At 32.1% G+C, this 22,662-nt stretch overlaps 2 protein-coding genes and 1 pseudogene across 2 annotated transcripts; 1 reads left to right on the forward strand and 2 right to left on the reverse strand.

Moving 5' to 3' along the window:
- Positions 1 to 8,405: 8,405 nt before the first annotated feature.
- Positions 8,406 to 9,917, reverse strand: LOC108781197 (uncharacterized). Its single transcript, XM_018549113.1, has 3 exons — positions 9,808 to 9,917; positions 9,100 to 9,449; positions 8,406 to 9,031 (listed from the first exon to the last, which is right to left on the reverse strand). Exons 1-3 carry the CDS (start codon positions 9,915 to 9,917, stop codon positions 8,406 to 8,408), a joined length of 1,086 nt encoding a protein of 361 aa, XP_018404615.1.
- A 1,963-nt stretch (positions 9,918 to 11,880) lies between these two features.
- LOC108781198 (uncharacterized) lies at positions 11,881 to 12,540 on the reverse strand. Its single transcript, XM_018549114.1, has one exon. The coding sequence runs from the start codon at positions 12,538 to 12,540 to the stop codon at positions 11,881 to 11,883; it is 660 nt and encodes a 219-aa protein (XP_018404616.1).
- A 144-nt stretch (positions 12,541 to 12,684) lies between these two features.
- On the forward strand, positions 12,685 to 14,461 carry LOC108781199 (general transcription factor II-I repeat domain-containing protein 2A-like; annotated as a pseudogene).
- Positions 14,462 to 22,662: the final 8,201 nt, after the last annotated feature.

The raw sequence follows: 22,662 nt of genomic DNA on the forward strand, positions 1-22,662 counted from the left end.
AAATAAATAAATTCTTTTGTTACTATTGTTTATAAATAATCTTAATGATAAATTAATTATTTTTAACGCCTTTTAATAATAAAAATGTGTCAAAATTTATTGAAATAAACTAAAAAAATAATATACAGTAATAAAATTGGTATTCATGATGATTAATAGAGAAAACAAAATTTATCAAATTTTCAAAAATCGAAAAAGAATAGTAATTATAGGAGGCCCACGATCGGACTGGGCTTAAAAGTTGTTAAAATGATAGTAGTTTGTTATACAAAAATTTCGAAAAAATCAAAATATGCACTCACTTTGAAAAACAAGATTTACAGTTAAAAACTCACAAAAATTACACAAAAAATTTTTGAAAATTTTTTCGTATTTTTTTTTTTTTTTGAAAAGTGCATAAAAAAACAAAAATATATAAAAAAAAAACTTTTCATTTGGACCATTTTTGAAGTTATGACCAAAAAACCAAAAAAAGACCGATTTTTTTGAAAATTCGATATCTTTTGGACCCGTGATTCTAAAAATCTCAAAATTTACCCGAAAGGGTTTTTTGATGGGTACTAAAAAATATCACAAAATTAGGAAAATCAAAAAAAAATTTTTTTGAAACTGTCCGATTTGGCGTGGAATGCCCCATATATATATAACAGTTTTTTAAAAATAAACCACAAAAGATCAATATTAATTTTAAAAGAATTCTTATACCAAATTGTCTATTTTAACGTAATACATTTTATTATTGAAAGATAATGAAATGGTACATATTACCATGAAAAATGACTCATATATTATTGAAGGTGCCAGTTCAAAGTAAACATACATAAAGTATATATTCTTTTTTGCATATATACGTAATAATGATTTAACGTTGCTATTATAATGTAAATTGTAATAAGGCTCAATAAATTTAAAACTAATGGAGAGAAACAGGGTTACGAGCTAATAAATTCTTTATAAACTTACTATTATAAACAACTAGTGTACAAGTGTTGTTAAATCATTATTACGTATATATGCAACAAAAGGATATACATTTCATAAATGTTCACTTTGAACTGGCACCTTCAATAATATATCAGTTACTTTCCATGTTAATATATTTCATTATTAGATAATTATTTAAAGTTTTAAAGATTTCAATACTAAAACCAAGTAATTTTATGGTTTGAGTAAGTATCAAATAAGTTTTATCTTTATTATTATAAAGGTACTTTTTCATGCACAGCACGCTGCAGCAGCAATTCGTTACTATTGGTTAAGAATTTTATGTAAGCTAGATGACGTACTTCCGGCGCAAATACATTTTGCCGCAGTTCGTTAAAGTTAAACCGAACGAACAGCAAGCAGCAAGCGGCAAAATCGAGAAAGCGTACAATATGTCCGTCGTTTCATTATAAAAATATTATTTATTGCAATAAATATTAGGAAAATAAACGAAAAATGGCTTCGGATAAGGTACGGATACATGTTTGTAAATTAGATCATTTTATACTTTATCACAAATTTGAAAAAGTAAAGTGTAAAGTATAAAATGATCTAATTTACAAACATTCGTACCTTATCCGAAGCCATTCTTCGTTAATTTTCCTAATATTTATTGCAATAAATAATATTGCCTCAATTTTGCCGCTTGCTGTTCGTTCGATTCAACTTCAACGAACTGCGGCAAACTGTATTTTGTGCTGGAAGTGCATCATCTAGCTTACATAAAATTCTTAACCAATAGTAACGAATTGCTGCTGCAGCGTGCTGCGCATGAAAAAGCACCTTAAGAGAATTGATTCTTTGTGCTGTATTTTATCTTTAGGTTTATTGAAGGGAAAGTCCTGAAAAGAAAAGGCAAGCATATTTTAAAACCATACCTTTTTTTCTTTTCAGACTTTTCCTATTAACAAGCACAAAGAATCAATTCTTATAATTATATAAGGAATAGAGAATACAAATTAAGGTATCTATCAAACAAATAAATAACAGATCTGGAGACACGGTAGTGTCTCGGTAAATAAGTAACCTAACCAAATACTGTAAAAAGAAAATAATTATATAGAAAATAATTTTTATTCTTACAGCGGAATTACAGCAGAGAATTTGTGTAATAATGCAGAAAATATCTAACCTCACTTACGTGTTCGTCTATTCTATGCCATCGATGTGATAGATTTCCTAACCTCAATCCTTTGTTATTGCCGAGGCTCTTTATCTGATTTTAACGATCGTACAGATCATGGTAGAAATACAAGGGTATGCTCATCAATTTTCTAAAACTCGTTCAGCTTGCGCATGTTCTTGCCTACGTCATATTCGGGTACGCGTTGATTGGTCGGTTCTGATTCGGATGCAATCGGTGGTTATCGGACGTAATTTATCATGGCGTCCATGGCGTAGTGCACGTTGTCATCGGTCGTAGAAGTTGTGTGTTCAATAAGTTAAAAATATTTTCACGATGACCTGCATAGTGAAAGGATGCGGTAATTACATAAAAAAAACAAGAAAAACTGAGGGAAGTAAAATTAAATATTTTACCTTCCCAAAAGAATCTGAAATTGCTGAACAGTGGCGTAAAGCGTGCGGAAAAGATAATGTAAATGTTCAACGTAGTAAGTTGTACAATTCTTGTTATAAAAATTATATACTGTCGTATTTAATTAATAATTTTAGTTAATTTGACATTTTCGTTTGTATAGGTAGGATATGTTCTAAACATTTTGACGATGTATGCTTTGTAAAGCCTTTGCAACAACAAATGTTGAACTATTCTCCTGCTAGAACAAAAAAGTTACGTTCGGATGCTATTCCTACTTTGTATCTTCCTGTAACAACGATTGCTTCTGTACCCGAAGAAGTGCTCGGTTCGTCATGTGATATCAATGCTTCAACCACCGCAGAAGCCTTTCATACAGCAGTGCCTCTGCCAGCATCGGTCGCAGACACATGCTATCAAGAAGTGTCTCCACAAATGTTTAGCGATGCTTCGTTGACTGGTGAAACATTTCCTTCTCCTGGAGTAGTGCCTTTGCCAGTATCCGGTGATGCTTCACTTGATACAGATGTAGTCCATAGAGCCCTGCCTTCTAATATGTAAGTTTCATCGAGCACAATCCAACAAACTTAACAAATAAAATTTTTATATTTATATTTTATATAAATATATTTATGTAAATATGTTAAAATATAAAAATATATCAGATTAAGTAAAATACTATCAGATTCAAATATTTACTTGATTACTAGTGTGCTTTAAATATATAAAATAGAAATATAGATATTTTAGTATATAAAACATAACAAATGTGTAATTGTATACTTACAGGTATTATTTTATATTTTCAGGCAAGATATTCTACTTGAGAATGCTGCATTAAAAAAGAAGTTGCACAATCTTGAGCAGAGAATAGAAACAGAAGATCAACGCTTTGATCACAAAATACATGACTTACTGAAGACTATTTTTACTCCAGGACAAATCAGGCTTTTACTGAATCCAGGACTAAGTAAAACCAAGTGGTCAAACGAAGACATTGCGAATGCGATATCGTTGCGATGTGCGAGCCCAAAGGGATATCGTTATGTGAAAGATGTGATGAAAATACCATTTCCTGGCATGTCAACACTTCGAAGGTGGGCAAACCGAGTTCGTGTCGAACCGGGTATTCTTTCGAGTGTACTTAATGTTATGAATGCTAAGAAAAAATGCATGCCTGATGTTCAAAAACTAGTAGTACTTTCATTCGATGAAATGTATTTAAGTTATAAAATAAGTATAGAGCGGGAAAAGGAACAAGTGATTGGTCCTCATAGGACCTGTCAATGCGTTATGGTACGTAGTCTCTTTTCGAGTTGGAAACAGCTCATCTACTATCAGTACGATAAAGCGATGGATGTTAGCACATTTTTTGAAATTATATCAAAATTGCACGAGTCAGGATATATAGTTGTAGCTGTAACGTGTGATATGGGACGAAGCAATTTGAAATTATGGTCAGAATTAGACATAGGCATGCACACTAAGAAATGTTATTTTCAGCATCCCGTTAACAATGATTTAAAAATATTCGTTTTTGCAGATATACCTCATCTCTTAAAGTTGATAAGAAATCATTTTCTTGATGATTCATTCTATTGGAAAGGTAAAAAAATAGACAGTACAGTTTTGCAAAAATTAATATCGTTAAATTCCTACAAAGATTTAAAAATAGTCCACAAACTTACAGAGGCTCACTTGAATGTAAAAGGTACAGACAGGCAAAAGGTTTTACCAGCAGCACAGATATTATCTAATACGACAGCACGTGCAATTCAATGGTGCTCTCAAAAAGGCTTTTTTCAAAACATTGAATGCGAAGATACTGCTACATTTATTAAACTCTGCAATGACTGGTTTGATCTTTTTAACGCTAAATGCAAGTTTGATAAAGTACCAGAAAAATGTGCTTATGGTGTACAGCTTGAGAGACAAAACGAAATTTTAGATAAAATGTCTGAATTTATGAGTGAATGCCGAGTTGGAAAGCATAAGACTATGTTAAGTTTTCAAAAAGGAATTTGCATAAGCAATGCTTCCTTGCAACAATTATTGCAGTATCTCCAGGAAAAATATAACGAATACGATATTTCTTATTTGATAACATATCGCTTGAATCAGGACTTACTCGAACATTTTTTTTCTTTCGTACGATCATTGGGAGCTACTTACGATCATCCGACTGCTTTAGACTTGCAGTTTCGTATAAAGCGTTTTATTTTAGGTAAACATTCAAGTCAATTGATAATATCGAAATCAAATGTACAAAGTGAAGAAATCAATGAATCTTCCTTCGATTTTTTCGATGATTCGTTGTTAGAAAATATGCAAGCGTCATCCGTTAATACAGACGAAACCGATGCCAATAATAACCCACAATTGTGCGTATGCGAAAATGAATTGTGCGTATGCGAAAACGAGTCCTCTATTTCGCTCGATTTATGTAATTTCACTCCGACTTGCGAAGAAGAACAATTATTGTTATCGTTAGACGAATTAGACTGTAGCGACGTTATGGAAGAAGAGGCTTTGAAATATGTAGCAGGGTACGTTGCATTCCGGTTCAAACATAAATACACACTAGGTATAGAAACGAGACACATGGATGTCCCGAGCGATGTAAACAGTTGGCTTCAATTTATTTCACGAGGAAAATGTATATATCCCTCAGAACAGCTGTTGCAAAGTACGAAAATCGTAAATATGGAATTTGAAAAATTTCACGGTGCATCCTTGAGAAAGGATAAATATATTTTTCAAATATTGGAAAGGTTAACGTCATCTAAATTAAACGTCGACATTCCTAAAGAAGTAATATTGTGTCTAATTAGGACTAGAACTTATATAAGATTGAATGAATTAAATAAAGCACTTGCTTCTGAATCCAAAAAAAAAAAAAAGAAAATGATGAAATTTACAAATAAAAAGTGTAAATTGTAAATTAAGTGTTGTTATTTTATATCCATTTGTGTCTTATATTTATTTATGTTTAAATTCATATTATATTCTTAATGTTAGAATCTTTCTTGTTTACGAATTGACTCTTATTGTCCTTTATTTTGTTTAATTATTATTTTTATATTTATTTGTTTTATCATTTAAAACGCTATTATTTAAAATTTGATTTTTTTTATTCATTAATTTTTATATTCATTAAATTTTTTGTGTATTTATTTTGTTTTCACACACATTTAAATACCGAAAGCAAAGTTAGTTATAAATTAATATCAAATGTTATGTAATATATTTACATATTAATTACCAGAAAATTTTAACATTAATGCTGCTCGTCTTTTTAAAATTGCCACTCGTTGTGACGTAATGTGACGTAAGCAAGAACAAAAATCTGATTGGTCATGCGCATGAGCATACCCTTGTATTTCTACCATGGTTATAAATATAAATTTCGGCAGCATATTTTTATATTTTATACTTATTCCGATATTTAGTCCATAAAAATGGATACTGAAGAGCAATATGATTGGGATATGCTTGAAGCTGGAGAAGAATGGCATGAGTCCGAAATACGATCTATAATAGCACACGTAAAGGCAAATAAATTCCTAATTGATAAAACCCAAAAAGATTTTTCGAATAAAGAAAAAAAAGATAACACGTGGAAAATAATTGCTGTATTACTGAATAGAACAGGTACGTTTCTCGTTTATATGTACATGTTTTATGTAAAATTTGACGTTACTTTTAATTTATAACCTCAATTACAGCGTCGAGATTATCAAACAAATAATTTTATTCATTATTTGCTTATTGTTATTGCTTTATTAAAATAACTTTCATTAAGCACATACACACAACTGTTTATTGTCAAAATAAAACTAAAGCTGTTGATTATTCTGCTAAGTCGTTGATTAAAATTAATCAATTTTGATTCCAGAAATAGAAGTGCAAAAGAAATGGAAATCGTTGAGAACTGTATTCAGTCGTAAATTAGCGCAATTAAAGCAGAAAATGCCAAGTGGAAGCGGAGTTAATGAAAAAGAAAACTTACGAATTGACTGGGAGTACTGGGGTGACATGCAATTTCTTATACCACATATGCGTCACAAGTAGTAGTAGTAGTAGTAGTTAGTTGCAGGTGGTCCTTATTAGCCCATTTACGCGACCTAGATCCGTGGGGTTCCTTTGTCGCTATCTGCTTTTTTTCATAGGTCATTCAGTCAATCCCAGCCTCGTGTCGCTTACCAGACTTATTAGACTGCTGACCTTCGCATTTTCAAAATCCTTGGGTGTCATAAACATATGTCCCCAGGATTTGTACCTTTTACAAGCGAGTGCAGGGCATCGGCACAATAAGTGCAGGTTGTCCTCGCTTTCTTCTCCACATAGCCGGCATTCTTTCTGCTCCGCTAGTCTTAGATTGAATAGATGTGCTCTGAGGGGCAAGTGTCCTGTCAGTAGGCCTATGCCACTTCTCAGTTTAGTCTTTCCCATAGCCAGCAACTCTCTGGTGCGTCACAAGTAAATCACAAGTGAAATTATTTATAAAATATATTCCCTTTTTATTCCTAATTGTATACAACTATGATATATTAATTATAATTAATATTTTAATTTTTGTTTTATGTCTTAGATCAAACAGAACATCAAATTTTCATAAGACATCACTTCCAGTTTCTTCTAAAAGTAGTGGATTTTTGGCTTCTTCAAAAAATGGACAATCGATTCTAAAATTAGACGAAGGAACACATGAAGATACAGTTGAATGTATCGAAATTGAATCATCGCCTTTGCAGAATGCAAATTTAATATTTTCTAATACTTCGAGTATGTAATGCATATTTAAAAATATTTCAATTATAATAGTTTTAGGTTAATTTGAGTTTTAAATGTTAATTTAAATTAGCAGATTTTACACAGTTCTCTGCAGAGACACAAATCAGAGAGGAATCAACGTTGCTTTCTTCAAATGATTCTTCATCTGAATATCTGTCAACAAGCAATTCTAACCAGGAAATATCTATGTCTACAAACAAAACTGAAAGGAAGAAACATTCATTTAACGTAAAATGTAAACGCAAAGTTCCTACACCAGATGAATTTCATTTGAAGAAAAAGAAGGAAATTGAATCTTGCTCTACTCGTGTATCAGAGGCATCTCAACATATGAAGGATACATTAAATGCCATAACACAATCTTTGAAGGAGCCAAGTGGAAACGATGATCTTCAATATTTTACTTGTCTTCTGCCTATATTCAGAAAATTAAATGATGACCAAAAAACTGAATGTCTAAAAATATTGCTGAACGTTATGATAGATTTTGGAAATAAGAACAAGCAGTGAAAAAGATGGAGGAATAATATTTATAATTATTGGCGTTATAATACATATTAATGTTGTTTTTTTGTTTTCTTTTTTAATGTTAATGTTAATGTTACTATTGGAGTTAATGTTAATGTTGTTTTTTTGGACTTAATGTTAAATACTTAATACAGTATTTTTTAACTTTTTTGTTTCATAAGTAGCGATAGGAATTGATGTTGCCTTCAGTTTAATAACATTTCTATAGCACATAAATCTTATTTTATTTATAATATTTTGCACAATATTTGATAACTTAGCATGCGTCAGCATTCAGCAATATAATTTATTTTTATTAAGTTCGTATGCGATTACTTAATACAGTAGTATTAACTTTTTTGTTTCATATAGCGATGAGATTTGATATCTTATTTTATTCCTAATATTTTGTGCAATATAATATTTGACAACTTAGCATGCGTCAGCATTCAGTAATATACTTTTTTTTTAATAAAAAAATGGATGAATGTGGGTGTTATTTTTAATAAATGATTTTTTCATTACTGTATAATAAATTTATTATGAACAATAAACGCAAACTGAAAAAACACTTAACATAGTCTCAATTTAGATTTACGTTTATATTACGAAAAACACGGTTCCATTGCCACTCAACTTCACCTTCCTTACTATTCACATAATCTCGAAGTACGTTCCTCAAATTAATTATTGCTCTTCCAGCATTATTAGAACCAGTTCTACGTAATTCATGTACATTCTGTGAAGTATTTTCAGTTCTCCAAGCACCAGGATGGACAATACCATTAACTTCATAATCTATCAAACCATTGGGGCAATAACGTCTACCAATATCACCTTCCTTAGTAAGGAGGAAATTATGGAGGCATATTAAAGCCTTCACTATTATTTCAGCATTTTCAGCAGAACAGCATAGAAACCGTCGCAGTATTCTCCACTTAGTAGTAAGTATGCCAAAGGCATTTTCAATTACTCTGCGTGCCCTACTGAGTCTATAATTAAAAATTCGTTCAGGATTACCTAAATCTTTTTTTGAGTATGGTCGCATCATATATTTTTTTAGCGGGAAAGCTTCGTCCCCCACAAAAAAATGAGGATATGTTATTTCAGAGTTGGGGAGTAAACATGGTAGTGGCAGATCAACAGAGTCCTTTTCCAGAGCAGAACCAAATGCAGATTCAGCCCACACACCTCCATCACTCATAGAACCTAATAAGTATAATATCAACAAATTAATATCAAAGAATATAAAGAAAATATCTTTCTAAACTATTTACCATAATCTCCTATATCAACCCATGTAAATTTGTACTCAGCATCAGCAGCGGCCATCAGCACTATGCTGAAAAATTGTTTATAATTAAAGTATAAACTTTCTGTTCTAGGAGGACGTTGGATCTGAATATGTTTGCCGTCTACTGCTCCAATGCAATTTGGAAAGTTCCAAATCTGATAAAAATTTTTAGCAATGTGCTTCCATGATTCTGCTGTTGGTTTAGTAAGATAAATTGGTTGAAGTACAGTCCAAATAACATTACAAGTTTCGATAATTATTTTGTACGCTGTAGATTTGCCAATTCTAAATCCTCTTGCTATTGTACTCACACTGTCTCCATGAGCAAGAAACCTATCATATAAAAATTTTATACATATTAAAATTTGTAGCAAATTTGGTTGGATGCACTAGTGCACACTTGTGCATATTAAAAGTTATACACTGATTTAATCTATATAAAAATAAAGTATAAATATTTCGAAATAAAATACATATTTTGCTTTATAGCATAATAAAATGTATTAAGCATTTCATGGTTGAATCTATTTTTTCATTTATATTACACATACATTTATATACGTCAATCTGTGTACGACGGCTTTAGATTTATATATAATATGCACCAGTACGCACTGAGTGCACATTATATCCAATTAAATTCGCTATTTAACTGATTTTGTTCTAATATATTAAAAATTATATTACTTACGATAATGTCAAAGCTAAGCGCAAACCCGGTGGATGTGGAGTCCTTTTTGAAAATTTTTGCAAATATGGCTCTACCATACTGAGGAGATAGTTAAATTGCTCCACTGACATTCTATAGTCTTCATAAAATAATTCATTATCTTCATTCAAAAGATATTAAAACAAATTTTCATAGTGACCACATTTTTCTTTATCAAAATGGACTAGTCTTACCCACCATCTTCTATTCACTTTTGTCAACTTTTGTAATATAACAAAACTTGTTAAATAATTCCATGATATCGAAAGGATTCCGCATATTTTCTGCAAACGCTTTAAACGTTGCCTTCTGTTCAATAACATTTCTAGCACATAACCTGCTTTACTTATACAAATCCTTGATTTTTTAGATATAACGTTTAGCAAATAACGATGGACCTTTCTAGTTCATGATTGGCTGTTTCTTTACAATTTGCAACTCTCGACAGCCAAATGTGGATTAGGCATTGCAACGATTTACAACATATAACTGACAACTTGCCACTCCGCGACTCGCAACTGAGTATTACAACTTATTGTAGACCGCCCTTTAGACTAAAAAAAAGTGAAACTTTAGAATTTAAAATTTCTCAAGTTTATGAGGATACATAATTTTTTTTTTAAGCATTTCTAAAGTAAAGTTAGAAAAAATGTACTCTGGTTGAAGAGAAGGGTTACAGTATGATTTTGGTCCAGAAGCATTCAGTCTAGAAGCGATCTTTCTTAAAGTCGTATTGCATAGGCGTGTGTAAAGTTAGCACTCCAACATTGTAATAAATAATGGAATATCAAGCAGATATAGTTAATAAAGTAAGTGATGATGAAGATCTCATGGATATAATTAATAATGTACGTGATGAAGATTTCATGGATATAGTCAATGAAGCGTTTGAAGACGTAAATTTCGTCGTGTGGTGTGGCCAGCTCGTTCGCTAGACTTGACACCACTAGATTTCTTTTTATGGGGAACCCTAAAGAACATGGTCTACAAAGAAGAACCAACTACACCTCAAGCCATGCAACAACAGATTATTACAGCCTGTACATTAATAACTCCTGACGTTATTAAAAAAGCAACCCAATCAATAATCGGAAGAATCCAGTCTTGTATCGATAATAATGGCCATCACTTTGAACATCTTTTGTAAAGATCACTGTAAATGTCATTTAATAATAAAAATGTTTCTTTACTTTAAATCTTGTTCAATGATCTTGTGTCGTGAGTTCTAAACTTGTTTCAAGTTCCTCTATCACATTATGGAAAAAAAACATATCGGACCCATTTAAAAAAATTAAAATGACCTTGGTATCTCCGAAGCGCCTCCACCTGGACAAAAATTATTATCGCCATATGATAGTCCCCTTCGTACCGTGCAATTTTGGTTATACAAATCTTCCTATGGGCCTCATAGATTCCAAGATATTTAAGGTGCTAATAGTTAATGCCCCACCCTGTATATAAGTATGTATATAACAGTTTTTTACATTTTAAAAATAAGTCACAAAAGATCAATATTAATTTTAAAAGAATTTTTATACTAAATTGTCTATTTTAACGTAATACATTTTATTATTGAAAGATAATGAAATGATACATATTACCACGAAAAATGACTCATAATTATTGAAGGTGCCAGTTCAAAGTAAACATACATAAAGTATATATTCTTTTGTTGCATTATCTTCGTAATCGGCATCGAGGGTCTCAATGATCAAATTGTCGCTGTCGAGTATATCGACCAACCATTGGCGTTTTTCACGTCCTTTAACGTACACAATAGCCTTATTGTCGCCGTTCCATTCACAAATGAAAAGGTCAAGCCATGTTCAAAAATAGATGCTCGCAAATTAAAAGACCCAACAAATTTAAACCTGTGAAAACTAACCGTAAAAATTTGATCATTCCTAAATTAAAACGATTACCTAACCACAAAATAGAAAACCCAATAAATTTCAACCTTTGAAAATTATCCCCAAAAATTTGAACTTTTCTAAACTAAAATGATTATCTAATAATGTAACATAATAATTTAAACCTTTAATACTTTAAATGATATTATCTAATATAATATATGAATGGGCTGTATTCGATCACGCGATCGTGTATGATAAGACAATAGGCAGTAGTATTCGCGGGTACATTCTCTTTGAATTCAAATTCTAAACGCACATCCACGGTGCCACTTTTGACGGACTCGTTTTGTCGAGAGCAGTCAATGATTACCATAGAAGACATATTCCTAAAAGCATCTGTCTTGAATAACGTTTCACTTCTTTCGCGGAGGATTTGATAGTAAGATGTACGGAAGCGTACGAACATATCGTACAAAATGGCGGTTCTGTTTTTGTCAAAGTCTAGATTTAGATCATCGTATGGAAAAAATTCAGAATTCAGATAGAGTTTCACGTTGGTTAATTTACAACTGTCGAGGAAAGTTTTATGTGCTGACATGTTGTTTTTTTTATTAGTTTGCAGAGCAAAGATGACGTATCGCGGCTTTTCGAGCTGAATCGCAGTCTTGATAGCCCACGAGTGCTTCGTCGTGCTCGGCAATAGAGGATACTCGTACAGATCCCACGAACGGAAACTCATACTCAGATATCGTCCGTGTGAAACTCGTACTTGACGCGCAATCTCGCGTTGATAGGCAATTGTTTTTTCTTGGTACTGTTTTTGGGTAACGGTTAAATCAGTAGTCAGTAGTGAAACGTGCATGTGGATTGTGGAAGATTACTTGTGCGAGATTACAGCTGGAAAATTTTTGTATGTACGTATATTATTATTAATATTTATATATAGTTTATTATTTATCGAGAAAATTTATTTGCTTAATATTGAATTTATCTTAATACTAGAAGGATGGATAAGAAGCAAAAATACAAGCAATGTTTCAAAAAGGTATGGGAGGAAATTTTTTTCGCACTTATTGGCAATAAAACCACCTGTCTTCTGTGTGGTTATCAACCTTCTATTGTAAAAAAATATGTTCTTTATAGGCATTACGCTATACATTCAAATGAATATTCCAAATATGTAGGCGATGAGAAATATAATTTAATTGAAGGATTAAAACTAGTTAATCAAGAAGGTCGTAATTCAATTTCTAATATCGATAATACTGCATCTTTAAAAGCCCTTAATGCATTATATGCTATATCCCATGTTATTGCCAAACATTCGAAACCATTTACGGATGGTGAATTTGTAAAGAAATGCCTCATCGCAGCAGTAGAGTCATTCGAGGGCTCATTGACTCTTGAAGAAGCTGCTAGCATTTCATTAAGTGCCGACACTGTAAAATCTCGGATAAATTGTATTGCTTCGTCCTTACAAGAAGAAATAAAGTTTTTATTAGAATCTTGTTCTTTTTTTTCGTTGTCTTGACGAAAGCACCGATAATCGACATGTGAGTCAACTGAGTATCTTTGCTCGAATCGTGCAAAACGATTTTTCGTATGTCGAGGAGCTTTTAGATTTTATTCCATTACATGGAACAACAACAGGCAGTGATATCTTCGAAGCTGTGAATCAAACTCTTGAAAAATTCGGCACTGATTTTTCAAAATGTTCAGCAGTTATAACTGATGGAGCGAGAGCAATGACAGGCTCGAAAACTGGACTTCTTGGTCAAATAAGGCAGCGAGATTTAAAATTCCCTTTTATACACTGTATAATTCATCAAGAAGCGTTATGTGGGAAAGTAATTAAACTGAGCAACGCAATGCAAATGGTTACTAAAATTATTAATTCCATTAAAGGCGGTCACAAATTTCTTTCGCATAGGAAGTTTCAACACTTTCTTGAAGAGCATAACGCAGTTTATACAGATGTGCCTCTGTATTGCGAAGTTCGATGGCTCAGTGCAGGAAAATGCCTAGAAAAGTTTTTTGCTATAAGAAAAGAAATCTTTCTTTTCTTGCAAGAAACCTTGGATACAAAATATGATGAATTAAAATTTTTTCTTCAAGATTTAGATTCACTTTGTGAGCTCGCTCTTCTAACGGATTTAACGAACCATCTAAATAATTTAAATCTAAAGCTGCAAAAGCCCAATCAAACAATTTCTCAATTAGTTTCGCATATTGATTCATTTCGCAAAAAATTAACATTGCTCAAAGATCATATTAAAAGTAACATTTTTCATTTTTATCCATCTTGCCAAATTCTGTTCGAAGAATATGGCACATGTTGCAACTTTCAGAAATATTTGTTGTTAATAGAATCCCTAATAGATCAATTTAATACGCGTTTCAATGATTTCGAGGTTCTTAGAAATTATTTAATCTTATTTGAAAATCCTCTCACTGTGCAAATCAATGAACAAAGCCTAGATCTTCAGGCAGAATTTTGTGATTTGCAATGTGATATTTCTTTGAAAATACGATCAGAAAAAAGTGTTGAATTTTTTAAAATTTTAAATGCATCGCAGTATCCATCTCTTAAGAACTTTGGTCTTCGAATTTTCTCCATGTTTGGCTCCACATATTTATGCGAACGCTCTTTTTCTAAAATAAAAATTATAAAAAATGATAAACGTTCTTCTTTGAGCGACGCATCATTATCCTCATTGATGCGAATTAGTTCTTCCAACATCTCTGTGGATACACAATATTTAGTACAATCGGGCAAAAAATAAAAATAATATATTTAACTGTTTCTATTTTCTTTGATCCTCCGTTTGTAATATAACTTGTTTTCCTGCCGAATATATTTCATTCTCATTTTTAGTGGAATAGGCCTACTGGGGAAACCACTTAAAAAAAAACGCATCTTACAGTAGTACCTCTCGGGTGATATGGAAAGCTACTGTGTGTTGAAATATATATATTATCACACCTCCCCTGTGACGTATTTACCCCCTCCATTCCTCCCTTCCTTCTAGGGCCCGGCGCGACACCAACGCCGCCTGGTGGCGGCTTGGCCTCTGTATCCGTGGGTTAGAACCGGCCTAGCTACTCTACTTAGATTCAAATCAGGTTTGTTTCCTTCTTTCAATTCATTTACAGTACAATGAATACATTAACAAATCGTGATTTATTCTACATTTTCAGAGATGCTAATATAAAGCACAATGGATACATTAACAAATCGTGATTTATTCTACATTTTCAGAGATGCTAATGTAAATTTCAGGGATTTTAAAAAAGTTTGGGAATTGATTCTAACAAAAAATCTATTTAATATTTCCAATCTTGATGATAATAAGAAAAAAAAGTGTAAAGTCTAAATTAAAAATATTTTGTCAACGTTTATCTGATAGATGGGAGAAATCTAGTCGTGTTATTAATCGTTTTCTTAAAAATTATGATGATTGGTTAAATAATATGGTTCTTGTAACATCTACTCCTTCATCAGCATCAACTTCATCTTCTTCTAAAAAAACAGCTCGCAAAGAATGGATTGAACTCTCTGATAGACAAAAACGAAGACGAACAGAAGCTTTAAGAGAAACAGAAAGTCAAGAATTGTTGTTTGCTGCAAAGTCAAAAGCTTATGTAGAAAGAAATATTGATTTAGTTAAAATTTTAGACTTTTTAGAAAAAAATCCTACTTGTATTAAAAAAGTGAAAGAGTTTTGTGAAAACAGTTGCACACTTTCACCGAAACAAATGTGCAGAGACAAGGCCTTATTCATATTTGTTTCTTTAAATTTATCAAAATCTAAATATATGTCATTGCAAGAAGTTCTTTCTGCTGAAGAAGGGATAAATATTTACCCCTCTTACTATCAAATACAACTTGCAAAAAGAGATTGTTATCCCCCAGAATGCAGTATTACAATTACGGACGTTTCAGCGTGTATACAATTGCAATATCTGTTAGATTTAACTGTTCAGAGCATACTTAAATCTTGTGATAAATATTATGATGAACTACAAACTTTGAAATTTATTTATAAATGGGGTTTTGATGGTGCATCCAGTCAAAGTTTGTACAAACAAAGCTTTGGAAATAGTGGTTTTCAGGAAAAATCTGATTCAAGCATTTTTATGACGAGTATTGTACCACTAAAATTATTTATGACTCGACAGTTATTTGGCAAAATAAAAAACTATCATCGACTTGCTACTGTCGGCCGATTAGATTTGAATTCACAAAAGAAACGGCAAAAGTGATAAATACTAAAAAAGATAGGATGCAAAACGAAATTGATAAATTAATACCAATAAAAATTCAAAACTTAACGATCAAACATCAATTACTTTTCACCATGATTGATGGAAAAATTTGTTCAATTCTTTCTGATACATCATTCGCAGTGTGCTATATTTATGGAGCTAAGTCTTCAGAAATGAATGACTTAAAAAAAAATATCGAATAAAATTGTTATAACAGAACATTTAAAATATGGATTGTCGGGTCTCCATGCATGGATACGTTCTTTAGAATTTTTATTGCATGTAACTTATAATCTTGATTTCAAAAAGTGGTCAGCGCGGACATCTGAAGATAAAGCAAGCAAAATAGTAAGAAAAAGAAAAATACAAGAACAATTACGAAGCGAATTGGGAATATTAGTAGATGTTGTTAAAGAAGGATCGGGAAATACAAATGACGGCAATACGGCTAGGAAATTTTTTGAAAATCCGGATAAAACAGCGGAAATTATTGGTTTAGACGTTTCCTTAATCAGAAGATTAGTCATAATTTTACAAGCAATTGCGTCGGGTGAACAAATTGAACCTAAAAAATTCGATACTTTCGCTACCCGAGCAGAAATTGAACCTCGGGGCTAGCTAGGCATGAGATAGAAAAGTTGTGTCTTAAATAACCGCTGTCTAGTATTTCTGGCTAGTTACTAGCTAGTTGTGTAACGCTCACTTCTCCTAGTAGCTGGACAAGAAATATTAGGTAGTAGCTAGACAGAAAATATGTTACAGTTATGGCATGGAAAATATAGCTAGTTACTAGCTAGTTATGTAACGCTCACTTCTCCTAGTAGCTGGACAAGAAATATTAGGCAGTAGCTAGACAGAAAATATGTTACAGTTATGGCATGGAAAATATAGCTAGTTACTAGCTAGTTATGTAACGCTCACTTCCCCTAGTAGCTGGACAAGAAAAATTAGCTAATAGCTAGACAGAAAATATGTTACAGTCATGGCATGGAAAATCCTAGCTAGCTACTAGCATGGAAAATCGTAGCTAACTACTAGCTAGTAATGTAACGCTCGCTTCCCCCAGCAGCTGTACAAGAAAAATTAGCTAATAGTTAGACAGAAAAAGTTACACAATCATAACATGGAAAATCATAGCTAGCTACTGGATAGTAATGTTCTCCTAGCAGCTGTATAAGAAAAATTATCTAGTAGCTGTCTATCCTACACTAGACAGCAACTAAATAGAAAAAAAAGATAATTTTTTGATTAAATCTTTTTAATTTATATTTCTACTTTAATTTCTAGAGATAATTTTTATTAATTATACTTCCTCTCCATCTTTTGTTGTATCCTTTTATATCCTATTGAGTGCTGAACGGGCCACTAGGAGAAAAAACTTTTAAACGATGGGATTTGAACTCGCGACTCCATCCACAGTCCAGGTTCTGAGTCGATCACCTAACGTGCTGCTCCACTGCTACCTTGTCGATAGAGATGTTTCAAATTGTCTATATATATTATTCAGCACAAATATATGATTTAATACCTAGTATAGATAGTACCGACTAGATAAGTTTCTAACTCGCATTTGCACTGGGTATAAGCCGCACTTAATATATGTATTTTGTAATATCTATAAATCTGCCTAGTAATTATATGATTTTAGACCTACATCTTATTATTTACTAGGCAGCCACTAGACAGCTTTCTCCACATGAAAAAATCTGTCTAGTGATCACCTAATAATTACGATGTTACACCTACGTCTTATTTACTAGGCAGCCACTAGACAAATTTCTCCACATGAAAAAATCTGTCTAGTAATCACCTAATAATTACGACGTTACACCTACACCTTATTTACTAGGCAGCCACTAGACAGATTTCTTGGCATAAAAAAATCTGTCTAATGACTGCCTAGTAATTATGATCTTGCACTTACATCTTATTTACTAGGCAGCCACTAGACAGATTTCTTGGTATAAAAAAATCTGTCTAATGACTACCTAGTAATTATGATCTTACACCTATATCTTATTTACTAGGCAGCCTCTAGACAGATTTCTTGGTATAAAAAAATCTGTCTAATAACTACCTAGTAATTATGATCTTACACTTATATCTTATTTACTAGGCAGCCTCTAGATAGATTTCTTGGCATAAAAAATCTGTCTAGTGACCGCCTAGAATTATTGATTTTACACCTACATCTTATTTACTAGGCAGCCACTAGACAAATTTCTCCACATGAAAACATCTGTCTAGTAATCACCTAATAATTACAACGTTACATCTACACCTTATTTACTAGGCAGCCACTAGACAGATTTCTTGGCATAAAAAGATCTGTCTAGTGACCGCCTAGAATTATTGATTTTACACCTACATCTTATTTACTAGGCAGCCACTAGACAGATTTCTTGAAAAAGTCAGTCTTGCTTGTTACGAGATTTCTCAATATGAAAGAAATTAAAATATTTAAAATTTAACGTATTAATTAATATAATATATACAATAACGCATGTTTTAAATAGTTTTTTTTGAACTTATTACTGCAGTTGCACTTGATACTTGGGCTGAGTTCAATTTTGACGCTCACGCGCTTTACGTGCTTATATAATCGTCATTCTGTCTTTATCGTTCATTATACAAAATAAAGATATAGAAGTGTTTAAAGCGCTGAAAACGTCCAAATCGAACCCAGCTTTGAATTGAATTATCAAGTTTCTTTTAAATTATGTTAATTTCGACATTGCGTTCAAATAATCGTGTACTATACAGCTGATACAATATGCATCAAAATGATTAATTATAAATGCACATGTACACCACACGCACACGCACACACACAATGCAAGGTGTTTGCAGATAAGTAACGATAAAACTTTTGCATAAGGAGCGGACTACATTGAGTCGAAAATTTTTGTATCATTTTGAAATTTTCACGATAGTTAACTAGATATTAATTACTAAAAATCACCGAATATTAATAAATTAGTTTTTAATCATTTCTTACTCAAGTACTGCGACTTTACAAAAAAACAGCAAGAGACAAAAATTGTTTATTTTCTTCTAATAAAGCTCTGAGAATTTTTCAAAATTTTTTGTCAACATATTCAGTACTGTATTTTCTTATTGGCAATTATTTTTACTAACATGAGAAAATGCGGCACTAAAGAATTCTAAAAAAATTCTCAGATGAAGAAAAAAAACAATTTTTGTTATTTGCTGTTTTTTTATTAAGTTGATAGTATAACTTGAGTAAAAAATTATTGAAAACCAATATTTAGCGGTTTTTAGTAATTAATATCTTGTTTATAGGATTTCCGTTTTATTTTGAGTTATCTTATGCGGGCATTGAACTCTGTATGTGTTAAGGTGCCTTTACATGGCTTTTACATGGGAGCATCAAGCGTCGAGCGTCGAGCATCACGAGTATGCGCAATATATATAATATGTATCAGTTATGCTGTCGTGAGAATAACCAATGCAAGTGATGCGAGTCATCATATAGTCAGAAAGAGGATGAAAATAGTTTTTATTTACAACGGATAATTATTTGAATAATCTGTTAACTACACATACTCATATATACAATATTTTCAATTTAAATTTTTATTTATTACTTTAATATGTATTCGCTATACAAGAACTTATATTTGTTTATTTTTCGTAATCAGAAATATACATATACAGTAAAATTGAATTATCTTCATATTTTAAATAATTTAAAACGTGTTTAAGTATTTAAATTAATAGTGTTAGCACTCTTAGCATCAAGAAGCTAGAATCAGAAAATTCAGAATCATGCGCAACAAGTTTCTGCTAATCAGATGCTCGACGCGTGATGCTACCATGTAATGGCACCTTTAGTGCTGCGTTCGGAAATATCACTCGAGTACCCCCGTGTATCGTCTTATCCTTGTTTAACATTGAATGAATAACAAGGATAAGACGATACACGGGGGTACTCGAGTGATATTTCTGAACGCAGCATAGGATAGCGCGGGCAATGAGAAGCCTCGCTGCCTCGCGCATTGATACACGCGACTCGCGAATAGCGAGTGTTCTGCGAGCGTCCTGCAGGAAAACACGGGCAAGCACCGACAAGCGCCAATGATTCCTGCGTTGTTTGGATCGCCGATCAAAAGTTGAGCAGTTTTGGAATCGTGCGACCGAGAATTACTCAAGATTTACGATTCGGGTCATTCCGCCATTCGTTCGGTGACTGCGGTTGAGCACGTTTCAAGAGTTCGTCAAAGGTGGTGTGTGCAAGTGATTTATAGGACGGCGTTTATTCCATTCAAGTACTTAGGCATTGCTACAGGTGTGGCTCACAATTACGGTAAGGATATACGATACATGTATCGATGTGCTAAATAATTAATCATTTGCAAACTAACCTAACCTATTTTGCCGAACATCAATTCTTACTATTAAAAAGTATTTAAACCAATATCTTTGTACCTACATGATCGCTTTTTTTTTTAACAAGAAAGGATATTTCGAATCGATGCAATCGGTTTTCAGCGTATCGATACGGATATCTCCCATTCCTAGCTCAGTTAGGCCATTGTTACATGAGTAATTAATTAATAAATATTGACCAGTATCTCGATTCTGTAACTGTTAAGTCTATTCTACAATGTGTTTTTTGTTTCCTGTTTCTTGCTGTTTGCTATTTTTTAGCCTAATTCTACAATGTGCTTTTTGTTTCCTGTTTCTTGCTGTTTATCTGTAGCCTTCTTGATAAAAAAAGCAAGAGACGAACAGCAAGATACAGGAAACAAAAAGCACATTGTAGAATAAGCTTAAAAGTTAAAAAACTTTAGAAGAAACATAAAACACATAACAAGAAATACAATTATTAATAAAACGGTGACAAAAAGGAAAAAAGTAAAAAGTAAAAAGTACGAAACAGAAAACAAAGAACATTGTAGAATAGGCTTAATGATAGTTCGATATCGTTGTATTATTGTTAAGGTAGCTAGACCCTAAACACCTATTATTCAAGAAGTTTTTGGAACTTTCAGCATAACTAATTCGAATAACAATGCGTATGTCTGTTAAATTTGAACAATTTTGACCGTTTAGTTGCCGAGATATAATCGATCAAAAATCGCGTGTTTTTCCATATATCACTATGGTAGCCAGGATGAAAGTTGTCGAAAAAAATTCCGATTCGATAGAAATGTTCTTATAGCACAAAACCTACTGTCAAGATCTTGACGAAAAACGAGCCTGAAGTAATTAAAGTAATGAAGAATCACATATTTAAAAGTCGTAAATATTGACCGTTTAATAAAAAGTTCTACTTGATCAAAAATCACACTTCAGAAATTTCTCGGGAATTGTCATACGATACAGAATAGACGGCAACATCGCATTTATGAGACGACCACATTAAAGAAAATACGAAAACACTCTACGTTTGTTTCCATCCACAGCGGAGGTATGTACATACCTGTGTGTTTTGACAGAACAGAAGCACACGTAGGTTATATATGTATATTACATATAAATGCGCTTTGCTGATAAAATGCGACGTTGCCACGATTTCTGTACTACGTTATTCACTAGGTAAATTTTTTCTTTCCATTAATTTAATTTAGTATGTATTCGATACTTGACTGACATAAGACTAATTATTTATTTATAATTAGATTTTACATATTGGTATTGAGGTTATGTTTTTACATTTATAGTTTACATCGTTTTTGACTTGCATAGTTGGGGTCTAGCTACCTTAAACAGCTTTCTCATCATAAATAATAGTAACTACACTTTGCTAGATTTTCGCGTTTCCGCGGATTCTGTTCCGTTTGTTTTGGTTTCCTAATATTACATGGAACACAATTTGAGCGGAAAAGCGGAACCAAGATTTAGAAAATATTAATTTTTAACGTTATTTATTGATGATAAAAATGCTTGTATTCAATAGATAAGGTAAAAAGGTAAGCATATATTAATAAAAATTATATTAAATTAAGTTCAACAGAAAGTGTAAAGCCATTCGAGTCTTGAAAACTGGATGTTAATGTTTATTTTATAATGTGAATTTTATATACTGTGTATGTAGTCCCCCCCCGCGACGCTGATAGATTTTCAGCCTTGACGCATATTCACTACCACAGTAATATCACTTAGTTAAATTGAGAATCAATTTAACCAATTTTTGATGCCTATAGCATCATATTAGATCTTAATAATATGTTGAAAGACATATATTAAAATTTAATATTAAATTAATAATTTAAACTCAGAGAAGCTGAGATTGTGAAGAATATCACGAGTTGGCGTTTCGTCCCGGCTTCCACTACTGGACTCATCAGTAAGGTAATGTAGTGGGAGCCTACCTTAGACGCCTGGAAAGATGTTAGAAAGAAGTTCTATATAAATAATTACACATGTAATCAAGCACTTGCGAGAAATGGCATGAGTAACTATAGACCTCTGTTGGCTAGTCGACGAAGTGATATTCTTCACATTGTTCTTAATATTATTAAAGCGCATTTTTCAGGCCGCGCGATATAAATATGAAAGATAAATTATGATAATTATCATAATTTATCTTTCATATTAAATTAAGTAACATACAATTTTTTTAAATGAATACAGAAGTCTATTTGTCACTATAATCGTTCCGCTTTTCCGCGGAAATTGTGCTATCGAAATTGTGTTATTGAAAAGTATCAATTATAATATTAGGTCCGTTTTTTTTTTTTTTTTTTTTTTT

Source organism: Cyphomyrmex costatus, unplaced genomic scaffold (genome assembly GCF_001594065.2).
Source record: "Cyphomyrmex costatus isolate MS0001 unplaced genomic scaffold, Ccosl1.0 scaffold794, whole genome shotgun sequence".
Classification (NCBI taxonomy): domain Eukaryota; kingdom Metazoa; phylum Arthropoda; class Insecta; order Hymenoptera; family Formicidae; genus Cyphomyrmex; species Cyphomyrmex costatus.

Coding starts and splice junctions, on each gene's coding strand:
- LOC108781197 (XM_018549113.1), bottom strand. CDS start 9,917: ATGTCAGTGGAGCAATTTAACTATCTCCTCAGTATGGTAGAGCCATAT. Junction 9,450..9,807: donor CGCTTAGCTTTGACATTATC/GTAAGTAATATA, acceptor TTTATATGATAG/GTTTCTTGCTCATGGAGACA. Junction 9,032..9,099: donor GGTTGATATAGGAGATTATG/GTAAATAGTTTA, acceptor TATACTTATTAG/GTTCTATGAGTGATGGAGGT.
- LOC108781198 (XM_018549114.1), bottom strand. CDS start 12,540: ATGCACGTTTCACTACTGACTACTGATTTAACCGTTACCCAAAAACAG.